Consider the following 12,192-nt stretch of genomic DNA (forward strand, 5'->3'; position numbering starts at 1 on the left):
TATTATGATAGTCTGTAGTCAACTGTCTTCTTTAATTCTTTTTTTCTGATCTATTTTTTTTTTCTTGCCTTATGCCTGTGTTAAAGTGCTCTATGACACTGCGTGAGAAGGGCACTTTATAAAAATAAACTGAATTGAACTGAATATGGAGTAACCTCTACATTGGTATTTATATTGTAAAAAAGTATTGACATTGGAATTTTTGTTTTATTTGGTCAAATCTATTATGGCATACCAAATCAATACAAATAGGCTGCTACATCTAATATATTGTAGTTAACACTTACATACCACCAACATATATGAAGCTAATGAACAGAAAAATTGTGAACTCAAGAAAAAATATGAAAAGGCACTATTTCTTAAGTTGAAAAAACACTAAGATTAACTAATGTGAGCGTTATTTAAGCAAAATGCTTTAAAAATCCAGGTGGTTGACATCACAAACATAATATCCTATCATGTACCACATAATCCCAATGTAGATTATTAGAAGACCTATATAGACCCAAAAGCAAATTTTATCCACCCAGTAGGCAAAACTTCTGATCCTCTGCTTCTCTTGGTCATGCTGCTCCATATTCTCCAAGAACTTCACCACCTTCCTCAGATGAGCATCCAATGGGCTCTCCTTCTCAAAATTGGAGATGGTTTCATTCAAGTTGATAGCATTTTGACGCTCTTCAGAACCATCTGTGAATATTACAAAAATACACACACTGTCTGAAGCCACTTGTCCCAAGCGGGGTTACAGTGAGCTGGAGCCTAACCCGGTAAGACACAGGGCGTGAGGCTGGAAGGGGAGGGGACACACCCAGGACGGGATGCCAGTCTGTTGCAAGGCACCCCAAGCGGGACTCGAACCCCAGACTCACTGGAAAGCAGGACCTGGTTGATCCCACTGCACCACCGCACCCCCTTTATTACAAAAATAATTAATGTAAAAAAACAGAAAAAACTAGTCAGACTAGGATGAAATGGGATGATGTGGCAAACCATAAAAAGAGGCTGAAATGGAGAGACACAGAACAGTTGAAATTTGCACAGCCTATTTCTTAGCGCTAATACAACAAACAGAGTTGTAGCTGCAGACACGCGTCTTTCGAAGCACAGTTGGTTTGTGCAATACCACCGCTTTACATCAGCGGCTGCATATTAAGGTACGCATTCTAGGCTAATGATTCAGTGTCAACCGCAGAAAAAAAAAAAAGATCTCGTCTGAATTGAATATTAAGATCCAAGACGATAAATTCGCAATATTAAAACAATACAATACTAATCAGCTCACCACCAGCTCATTTAGTTCTAATATTGGCTCCCACTGGTGGAGATGAGGGGTGCTACAAAACGAGCTCCGCTCAGAATCAGAATGAGTGTTTTCACAGTAGGGGGTGCGGTGGCGCAGTGGGTTGGGCCACAGTCCTGCTCTCCAGTGGGTCTGGGGTTCGAATCCCACTTGGGGTGCCTTGCGGCGGACTGGCGTCCTGTCCTGGGTGTGTCCCCTCCCCCTCCGGCCTTACGCCCTGTGTTGCCGGGTAGGCTCCGGTTCCCCATGACCCCGTCTGGGACAAGCGGTTCTGAAAATGTGTGTGTGTGTGTGTGTGTGTGTGTAATACAACAATGCTCCAATCTGAGAAACATTTTTTGTTGAACAGTCTGCAGACTAAATTTTTTAGCCTTATAAATCAGAATTTATTTCCCTCTGAAGTCCACATGAAGGAAAGAAATGAGTCAGTCTCTGGTATCTTAATTACACCTGAAGGTCACACTTCTAAGGAGTGCAATAAATATATGGCTGGAGGGGGACTTACTTTGATAGTTGACTTTGTCCTCCTCCTGTGTGTCCTTGTTACGCTTGCCTTTCAGCCACCGGGGGACACTGCATGAAAACAAGGAGCTATCCTCCACCAGCCGAGAAACCACCATGGACTGCATCATGCTGAGCACCAGGAGAATGAGGCAGATGGTGAAGTGGTATTCTGAGGGGAAGAATGCCCTTTGGTGATGCCAAACCTTCAAACTGGGAATGATGTAAAATCCATTCAGAAAGCATGTCCCAGTGCTTGAAAAGCGTTGGTATCTATGCAACAGATCTGCATGATTTCACGAAGTGTTACAGAGAACTATGCTAGAATTATTAAATGACTGCTCAGATTTTCAGATGTAGCATAAAACTGTGGAACAAATATAGGACAGCTGATGGTCCTATTTATGCTGTTTAATGACACAAGTTTTGGAAATGTGCTCAGTGACAGTGAGCATTTGTGAATGCGTGAGTAAATGCGGCATTTACGGATCAATGGGCTGCAGGTGTTTCCCCCTGGCAGGATGTTGGAGAGGATGAGGAGGAACATGACGAAGCTCAGCACCAGTGTGACTTTGAAGGTGTTGCGTTCACCCCCTTCAAATGGTAACACAAAGCTGAAAATGTCTGCCATCATGATGAGCAGGCTGGGGAGAACCAGAGTCACGAAGGGTGTAAAGGACCGGACGCTCACAGTCACCTGCACAATTAACAGTTAAACACATTTGGTGTGCTGGGCTTACAGCGCAGAGGACAGAAAACACACACATGTCACTTGTCACTCAACAATTTGTTGTGTTACCCAGAGATAGACATGACCAGACTGGTCCATCTTCCTCTGCACAGAGACTGTTTGCCAGTCACCTCGATTTTTATTCATCACTGTGATATTGCTATAAATGAGGTTGATGCCACATCCTGGAAAAAGATTAATTTTGCTTCAGTGAGTTTTTCATCAACAACCAGAAAGCAATGCAAGAGTAATATAATACTTAGTAAAGCTGAGTCAGCTGGTAGTATGGTGGTTAGAGCTACTGCCTTTGGACCCTAAAGTCCCAGGTTTGAATCTCACCTCTGACTGTAGTACCCTTAAGCAAGGTACTTGTGCTAAAAAAAAAAAAAAAAACAGTTTCAAGCCCTTGCTCCAGTAAAATCAACCCAGCTGTGTAAATGGGTAAATATTTGCAAGAAGCTTAACATTGTAAGTTTCCCTGGAGAAAAGTGCCCCCTAAGGGAATAAATATGATACATAAGTTTTTAAAAATATTTATTTTATGAAATGTATTTTGCTATTTCACAACATTTTAATTGGTGAAATAAGCAACTACACTGGGTCCTAATGTTATGAATATTTGAGTCACAAACTTTCAAAGACACAAATTCTCTATTTTCAGAAATTTATTGAGCAAATGCCATCCGTATTTCTGTATCCAGCCATTGGCAGTAAAAAGAATTTGAACACATTATGAGTGTGAATTTTTCTGGGTGCTAGTGAGGGATGATAAGATGACAAACATTGTACGTATTTTAGGGATGAACTGGTCCACAGTTGGCATTAAACAGGAATCTATGGAAATGTCACATGTGTATTGCATGTTTAGTTATATCTATTTACCAGGCGAGGGGGTGCGGTGGCGCAGTGGGTTGGACCACGGTCCTGCTTTCCGGTGGGTCTGGGGTTCGAGTCCCGCTTGGGGTTCCTTGCGACGGCCTGGCGTCCCGTCCTGGGTGTGTCCCCTCCCCCTCCGGCCTTACGCCCTGTGTTACCAGGTAGGCTCCGGTTCCCCGTGACCCCGTATGGGATAAGCGGTTCTGAAAGTGTGTGTGTGTGTGTGTGTGTGTGTATTTACCAGGCAGAGCCAAGTCTCCAAAGTGCCATAAAGAGACTGTTCAATGACTTTTTTAGCTGACACCTCTGCCTGAGGAGACCTTCTGTCCACTAAACTCCCTACAATCTTCCACTGAGCTCTACAGCAATCTCACACATTCATTCACTCACACACACCATGGGCAACTTTAGAATCACAAATTCATGTTAAAATTTCTTTGGACGGCAGGAGGAACACCTGGAGGCAACCCAAACAAGCATGGGGAGAACATGCACTTAAATTAGTAATTTTAAAAGTAGTTTTTAATTTCAATTGGTTTTAATTTTAATATAGCTTGAAGTTAGTGCAAATGTAAAATCTTTCTTATATTTATTTATATATCATTTCTTTATATAATATTTATTATATTCTCACAGCATACAGCTAGTGAATAAATCAAGGGATGTGAACTTTTATTGATTATGATAGGGGGCAGCATATTGTGCTGTTGCTTTACAGGGCCTGGGCTGTGTGGATGTAGGTTAAAATCTGATTGTCTGTATGGAACTCATATGTTCTCCCTATGTTTACTTGTTTTTTCCTCCCACAGTCCAAAAATGTGTTTCAGGTAAAGTGACTCTAAATTTCCTTGTTTTGAGTGAGGCCACTTGATGACTGTACTGAAGACGACAGACTTTGCTTTGCCATAACATCAGTGTTCAATTTCATCCCGAAGATGTTTGCTAACCAATCATCTCCCATCTGAAAGACTGGTCTGAAGTCAAGTCTTAGTTCTGGCTATTTCCAAAAATTTTTTTCCAAAAAAATTTTCCAAAACTGTTCTGAGCTTTAAAATTACTGCGTGGGGATCCAGTTTCTTTGTACTGGGGGGTCTCTAATGGCTTTTGGTAGGATGTAATACCCTATAACTCAGAATTCATAAAAGGGACAGATTCGTCCATTATGTGACAGGAACACATGAAGTACTCACCCTGTGTGTCCCAACCGTTCAAGAAAACTGGGCAGGAATCACTTGCAAATGGGTAACGGAAGAGGTTGATCTCACAACCCACATCTATCTGCATATAGAAGGAGTATTCCACTTGACTATTGCTGTAGACCACCAGGTCAGATGAGAAGGGCACTGTAGTGCTGCTGAGTCTGAGAATTAGAGGAAGAGGCATAATAAGAAAATATATGAAAATTGTAAGCTTTGCCTATTGCAGCTAGCTGGGAACATAGGGACAGATGCTCAGTGTGCCTCTGTGCCTCCTCATTGTAAGGAAAACACCATTTCCTTTTTTGTAGGAGTCTGGGTCATGCCTCAGATAGTAGAAAAGGGACCAGGACAGTAGATGACTGTAGTCATCATTACCATTAAACTGCATGTGGCTTGGAAGATGACATAACATAAATTACATGGTGAGTTTGCCGTGATGCTGCCATCCGGCTTCATGTATTAAATCTAGGGACTTGGCTCATACATTAAAAAAAATTAATTCTGCTGTGCAGAATACAGCAAAAATTATATACTGAAAATACAACATGAATTATTCAGGCACTGTATACATTTCATAACATCTTCATTCTACTCATTAATAAATTCTCTACAAATTCCTGTTTTTTTTTTTTTTTTTTTTAAAAGAAATCCCGAGCAATTAACCTGTTTTTCTTTTCCTACCAGATATACTATAACTATTGTAATAGAAGCACCAAAAGAAACTCACGCATTTTTCACACTGAGGCTTGGTGTCCAGATGTCCTCAACTGGGAGCACAACCAAGTCATATGGGTATGTTGAAGTGTTCCAGGTCAAGTCTGGATCCTTCCAGTCCTTGCCGTGCAGGCAAAATGATATTTATACAGTCACTAATGTATTGCATCATAGCATGCACAATGTTCGCTCTTTGAACAAGCGTGATATTTAATGTCTTCTCCATGTAAATAGTTACCCATTTTAATACACACGTCTTGGTATTTTTAAACCGGGCTTTAACAGAAGATCTAGTGTCACACTAAATTCCTGGTGGGCTATGTATGCATGGCTTTATTCCCTTCTTAGTTATGATCTTAACTTTAATTTTTTTTTAAAATGTTAATTAAAAATATTAACACTATTGAGCATTCATGGGGGTGCTGTGGTGCAGTGGGCTTGGCCAGGTCCTGCTCTCTGAGAGGTCTGGGGTTCGAGTCCCACCTGGTGTGCCTTGTGACGGACTGTTGTCCCGTCCTGGGTGTGTCCCCTCCCCCCTCCGGCCTTGTGTTGCCAGGTTAGGCTCTGGCTCGCCGCGACCCCGCTTGGGATGAGCGGTTTCAGACTGTATGTGTGTGTTTAGCACTCTGTTCCAAAAAGGCCTATTTTCTTTAAATAAATATTGTATACATGCAATGTATGCATGTTAAAAATACACATTGGCGAATTCAAATGTACTTCTGTGATAATGGTAGGAATGAGGAACTTCATAAAAATGTCTGAGTGTTTTGTTAATACTCTGCCCTGTATATTACAAGCTCTTTTTTGAAATGAGGAAATTCATTTGATGAATGTGAATGACTGCAGTGAATAAATCACTCTTTTGTCTCTTTAATGGGAATTAGCTGTAGTGCCCATCTCTGTAACCTCTGAGCTTACCATTGTGATCCTCAAAACGCTTGTGAAAATGAGATTGCTGGTATCCTGAGGACAGAACAAATGCAGAGCAGCATGACAGGAAGATTTGATTTGATATGACTTCTCTCCACATTTATATGGCAACTATATTTATTTAATATAATTATATTTACAGGGCAAAGCTTCTAAAGCATGAACCAAACAATAACCAGAAAAAATTGTACGGGTAACAACAACAGAGCAATAAAAAATTTTGCAGAGGAGGTTCACTTTTTATCAACAATTAAACACTAACATTATTTTGAGGTAAAAAACCCATGCAACTCGTGTTTGAACATATAACCGCATAACTGCACTCACAACAGCCACTGTTTCATAACTGATGTCTTTCAGATTAACTTCCACGCTGCAGTTTGGGGACTGGGGTTGGGTGCTGACCAGGTTCTGGTTAACCAGATAACTTGCAAGGCATCTTCGTGTTACACATGACGAGTCAGCTGCAACGGTAACTGTGGAACCAAGAGTGACTGCCTAAATTTTTTTCATTTTAATCTGTGTTTTTATCTTTGCTAAAATAATTCCTCGGATGAAGTTACTTGGTTTTTACTGGCTATTCACCTTTGCTTGGGATTTTGGTATAAGCTACTTCCCAGCATGCCTAAAAATACTTTAGAATGTGCACATTACAAATAGTCTTGAAAACTAATAGTAATAGTCCAGCTTTAATCATCTATGGTTTTGTCGTTTTTGTGTAAAGAATTAGCTGTATAAATGGGTAAATAATTGTAGGTAGCTTAACATTGTGTTTATTCATTTAGTCAGCTAAATGAATACATGTAAAGGCAAATGTAAGACTTCAGTTTTTACCTGACAAGAAAGTGAGAGAAAGAAGATGTTGCAGGAACACCTGGCAGGTAGCTCTCATTCTCACTTGCTGTTAATGTTTCTGCAAAGCTTCCATATTGCATTATGCATGAAATGAATGACACAATCCCAGCTGTCACCAGGACTCAGTATGAGTATATGGAAAATATTATACTTTACCTTTCTGATGTCTGGAACGTTGTTAGTCTGAAATTACAAGTTGGACAGAACTCACAGCAGACCCCACAGAATCACTGAATCACACTGGATCTTCTTAAGCTTTGATATGCTTTCCCCCTGGTCTTGTCCAACCTTCAGAGATCGCAAACACTTACTATGACTCTTGTTCACTGAACAACAGAGTAGATCTTAAACCTTAATTTCCAAGTTTGGGAAAGAGATCTTTCCTTTTCTTTGTCTCATTCACATCTGGAGAAGTTTGGTACCACGGGCTACTTAAAAAGACAGAACAACGCACATTGTTTACCGACCTCTCATCCAGACTATAGGGACGATATTATATGTATTATGTCTCTAATATGACATCACCATCAGTGAAAGGACTCCGTTTAGGTGAAGGATGGCAAATTATTAAAGGCAGGTAACAACAAAGCCCTGAAACTGATCTAATGCAAGCACATAATGCTTTGAGTGTAACTGCCATTCCTAACTTTGAGTTTTAATATGTTGAGTTTAGCAGTGACTGAATGAACAGACACAAAGAAAACAGGGTACAGGGTATTTAGCTGGTCTGATCACCTGCTGAGGGCAAAGGCACTATTTTGCATAATTTTGTAATGAGAGCTGCTGATTTTCTTTAATCAGAAATGAGGATTTTATGAGGGATGATGAGCCTGTCATAAGAGTTCTTTAAGTTTCATATTGTGTTTATTGTAATCAATGTGAGTAGCAGATCAGTATGATGGTACACATGAGTGCGTCACTTAACTGTAGTTTTTGCATATCTCACTGTTGGCTTGAGGTGGTTTACAGCGACTGGGACTGCAGCATGTCCTCATTCCATGCTGGCAGGGACAATATGTTTAGGGACTTGAGCCAAACTAAGAAAAAAAACTTTAAACCTCAGATACTTGTATAGAAATAACTTTTATTAAGAAAGTTTAAAAGCAAAATTCAATTTTATAGAAACAAAACACAAACTCAAGAAAAAAAAATATAGAAAATAACCTAAACTTTTCAACAGCTACTGTACAATGATTAATTCAAAAGCAGTCAAACTGAAAACTCCAACTGAGTGTAGACAATTCGTAAAGGTGCTACTACGTTAATCCAAACATACTGGAAAACATGAGACAGGGAGATAAAACCTTGGTTCAGTTGCTAATAACTGACTGTAATTCTTTTTTGAAATTATGAAATATGAGTGTGTGACAACTGTAGTAGGTCACTGGGACAAGAGCATGTGGACTCATTGTTTAAATGTAACTTAATTTTGTGGGGGGGTTATGTAGGTGGAGATTCAGACTCTTGAACTGGAGCCCCCGGTCCTTCTCACACACATCATCTGATACTGCTTGTCCCATATGGGTTTGTGGGGAGCCGGAGCCTAACCCGGCAGCACAGGGCATAAGGCTAGAAGGGGAGGGGACACACCCAGGATAGGACACCTGTCCATCACAAGGCATCCCAAGCAGGGCTTGAACCCCAGACCTACCAGAAAGCAGGATCTAGTCCAACCCACTGCACCACTATGCCCCCACTCCTTTTCCATTTCTTAAATGTGCTCTCACTGCAGGCAGAAGGTACTTAAATAGGTGAGTCATGGTAACATGCTGTTAAACAATCATAATCAATGGTAGTCAGACATGTCAATGTTTATTAGCTGCACTATGTTATATTAGCTTTCACCAAGACAGGTTGCCAGGTGCCAGTGGTGTGGTGCCATTGTGTGGTACCATGTCAGTGTCAGGTGTGGCTGTGTGCCAGAGAAGGCTTAATGCATCACCGTATATCTCATTTCCATTTGCACTTTTAATAACAATGTACAAACCTAAAGCTCTCCTGTTATTTTCTGCAATCATTCTATATCACCATAATATTCTACATTCTATCATTCTACAAAACTCCAGCATTCAGCTAGCAATCTACCAAGAAAATGGTTCCTATCCCTCTGTTGTATTGATTTATTGTGCATATCTTAATAAATGCTATTATTATCTGGAAAACTGGACTTCAAGGGTTCTTTTAGGATTGGGGTTAGTGCTGTGGAGTCCAAGTCAACACATGGCAAACACTCGTTTACATTTATTCATTTAGCTGACCCTTTTCTCCAAAGCAACAGTAAATACCTTGTTCAAGGGTACTACAGCCAGAGGTGGGGCTCAAACCTTCAACATTCAGATCCAAAGGCAATATAACTACACACGACACTACTAGCAGTCCCCATTTTTTCATTTAGCAGACGCTTTTCTCCAAAGCGAATTCAGAGTAAATGAAAGTGGATGATACCAACAGTCTCACACCAGACCAAGTAACAATAAGTGGTATAAATAAGTGTATATGTGGAAAAACTTAATCTCAGGAGACTGAATAATAAGGGATGAGTGTACCTGGGACCAAATCAAAGCAAACTGAAGGGTTTAATCCTCACTGGATTTTCTTGAGTTTGATGTGTCTCTTATTGGATATCTTCCTGGTTTTCATTTTAATAGGTTACCTATGGAGGGTTCTAACACATGATTTCACTTCCCCTAATCACGCAGGACATGGTAGATGTTAAAGTGGCCTTTGCCTTTCCTTAGTTTTAGTTTCTAGTTAAAAAAGCTCTTCCAAAAGTATTTGCATATGTGTGTATTGTGTTATCGTTGAAAGACCGGACTTCAGCATAGGGAAATGTTTATCTTAGTTACAATAAAGCCAGGTGGAAGCAAAGCCCTGAAATTGATCCAGAGCAAACAAATTATGGATGGTTGTTATCTATACCTATATGTTTTCATACTTTCAGAGAACAATAACAGGAATTCAATTGCACAGTTTACCTGAGAATCTTGAAAGGCAGTCACCTGTGGTTTGTTTTACGTGACAACCAGGTCTGATACTGCTTACAACACAAATTGAAAATGACTGGAAATGTATATATTACAATCTTCTGTACCCAAAACAAGTGAATGTATCTGTTCAGGTCAATGCATAAATGCATTTATATCTTTTTTTCTAGTCTCCAGTACAGTTTACAGACTGTTCTACTGTCTCTTTGTGTGAACTATTGTTTCTGTTTTTATGAAGATGAATGCCAGTCTCTGTCAATCTCCTTTTACAAATAGGAGACAGATAGAAATCAAAATTTTTTTTTTTCCTTTTGCTACAAACAATGTGCACCTCATCTATCTTTTTTTTCCACATGACACCGGTGCTTTTTAAAAGCACTTGAAAATTTTCACATACAGGACACATATATACATAACACTAAGGAACACAACTCCTTGAACCGCCACCTTACCGTGGTGGAGGGGTTTGAGTACCTGAATGATTCCAGGAGCTATGTTGCCTGGGGCTATATGCCCCTGGTAGGGTCTCCTATGGCAAACAGGTCCTGGATGACATACGAGACAAAGTGTGGTTCAAAAGCCCCTTATGAAGACAATTAAACCAAGGCTTTCGTTTACCCCTCCCGGTACGGGGTCACCGGGGCCCCACCCTGGAGCCAGGCATGGGGGGGTCTCGCATGCGAGTACCTGGTGGCCAGGTCTATGCCCACGGGGCTTGGCCGGGCTCAGCCCGAAGCCATGACGTGGAGCTGCTCTTCGGTGGGCTCACCACCTGCCGGAGAGACTGTAAGGGGCCAGTGCGTTGTGATTTGGGCGGTGGTCGGGGCCGAGTGCCTGGCCAACCCAAACCTCGGGTGCCAACTCTGGTTTTTGGGACTTGGAATGTCACCTCACCGGCGGGGAAGGAGCCTGAGCTGGTGCGGGAGGTTGAGAGATACCATCTAGATATAGTCGGGCTCACTTCCACTCACAGCTTGGGTTCTGGAACCACTCTTCTCGATCGAGGGTGGACTCTCCACTATTCTGGCGTTGCCCAAGGTGAGAGGCGGCGGGCGGGTGTGGGCTTATTAATAGCCCCCCAGTTCAGCCGCCATGTGTTGGAGTCTACCCCGGTGAATGAGAGGGTCGTCTCCCTGCGCCTTCGTGTCAGAGAACGGTCTCTCACTGTCGTTTGTGCTTATGCGCCTAGCAGCAGTGTAGAGTACCCAGCCTTTTTGGAGTCCCTGGGGGGGCGTGCTGGAAAGCGCTCCCACTGAGGACTCTGTCGTTCTACTGGGGGACTTTAACGCCTACATGGGCAGCGACAGTGACACCTGGAGGAGCGTGATTGGGAGGAACGGCCTCCCTGATCTGAACCCAAGCGGTGAGTTGTTATTGGATTTCTGTGCTAGTCACGGTTTGTCCATAACGAACACCATGTTCATGCATAACGGTGTCTATCAGTGCACTTGGCACCAGGACACCCTACGTCGGAGGTCGATGATCGACTTTGTAGTCGTTTCTTCTGATCTTCAGCCACATATATGTCTTGGACACTCGGGTGAAGAGAGGGACTGAGCTGTCAACTGATCACCACCTGGTGGTGAGTTGGATTCGATGGCGGGGGAAAAAGCTGGACAGACCTGGCAGGCCCAAACGCATAGTGAGGGTCTGTTGGGAACGTTTGGCGGAGGCCCCTGTCAGAGAGGTCTTCAACTCCCACCTCCGACAGAGCTTCAACCAGGTCCCGAGGAAGGTGGGGGACATTGAGTCCGAATGGACTATGTTCCACACCTCCATTGTCGGGGCGGCGGTTCGGAGCTGCGGCCATAAGGTCTCCGGCGCCTGTCGCGGTGGCAATCCCCAAACACGGTGGTGGACACCGGAGGTAAGGGATGCCGTCAAGCTGAAGAAGGAGTTCTATCGGGCCTGGCTGGCTCAAGGGACTCCTGAAGCAGCTGACGGATACCAACGGGACAGACGGAACGCGGCTCTGGCAGTCGCCACGGCAAAAACTCGGGCTTGGGAGGAGTTCGGTGAGGCCATGGAGGAAGACTTTCGGTCGGCCTCAAAGAGATTCTGGCAAACCGTCCGGCGACTCAGAAGGGGGAAGCGGTG

General features: G+C 42.5%; 1 protein-coding gene across 1 annotated transcript; it reads right to left on the reverse strand.

The window, feature by feature from the left end:
- Window positions 1–418: 418 nt before the first annotated feature.
- On the reverse strand, window positions 419–7,148 carry LOC108922510 (5-hydroxytryptamine receptor 3A-like). The gene is made up of 9 exons (XM_018732703.1): window positions 7,091–7,148; window positions 6,584–6,720; window positions 6,245–6,289; window positions 5,340–5,446; window positions 4,604–4,773; window positions 2,607–2,722; window positions 2,294–2,504; window positions 1,812–1,979; window positions 419–693 (listed from the first exon to the last, which is right to left on the reverse strand). The coding sequence occupies exons 1-9, from the start codon at window positions 7,146–7,148 to the stop codon at window positions 419–421; spliced, it is 1,287 nt and encodes a 428-aa protein (XP_018588219.1).
- Between the last annotated feature and the right edge of the window lie 5,044 nt (window positions 7,149–12,192).

This window comes from Scleropages formosus, chromosome 3 (genome assembly GCF_900964775.1).
Source record: "Scleropages formosus chromosome 3, fSclFor1.1, whole genome shotgun sequence".
Classification (NCBI taxonomy): Eukaryota; Metazoa; Chordata; class Actinopteri; order Osteoglossiformes; family Osteoglossidae; genus Scleropages; species Scleropages formosus.

Bases quoted from the DNA above. Each gene is read 5' to 3' on its own strand.
- LOC108922510 (XM_018732703.1), bottom strand. From the start codon at position 7,148: ATGAGAGCTACCTGCCAGGTGTTCCTGCAACATCTTCTTTCTCTCACT. The intron at 6,290-6,583 runs GTGAGTGCAGTT...TTCTGTCCTCAG, and splicing joins GTTATGAAACAGTGGCTGTT to GATACCAGCAATCTCATTTT. The intron at 694-1,811 runs GTAAGTCCCCCT...TAATATTCACAG, and splicing joins GGACAAAGTCAACTATCAAA to ATGGTTCTGAAGAGCGTCAA.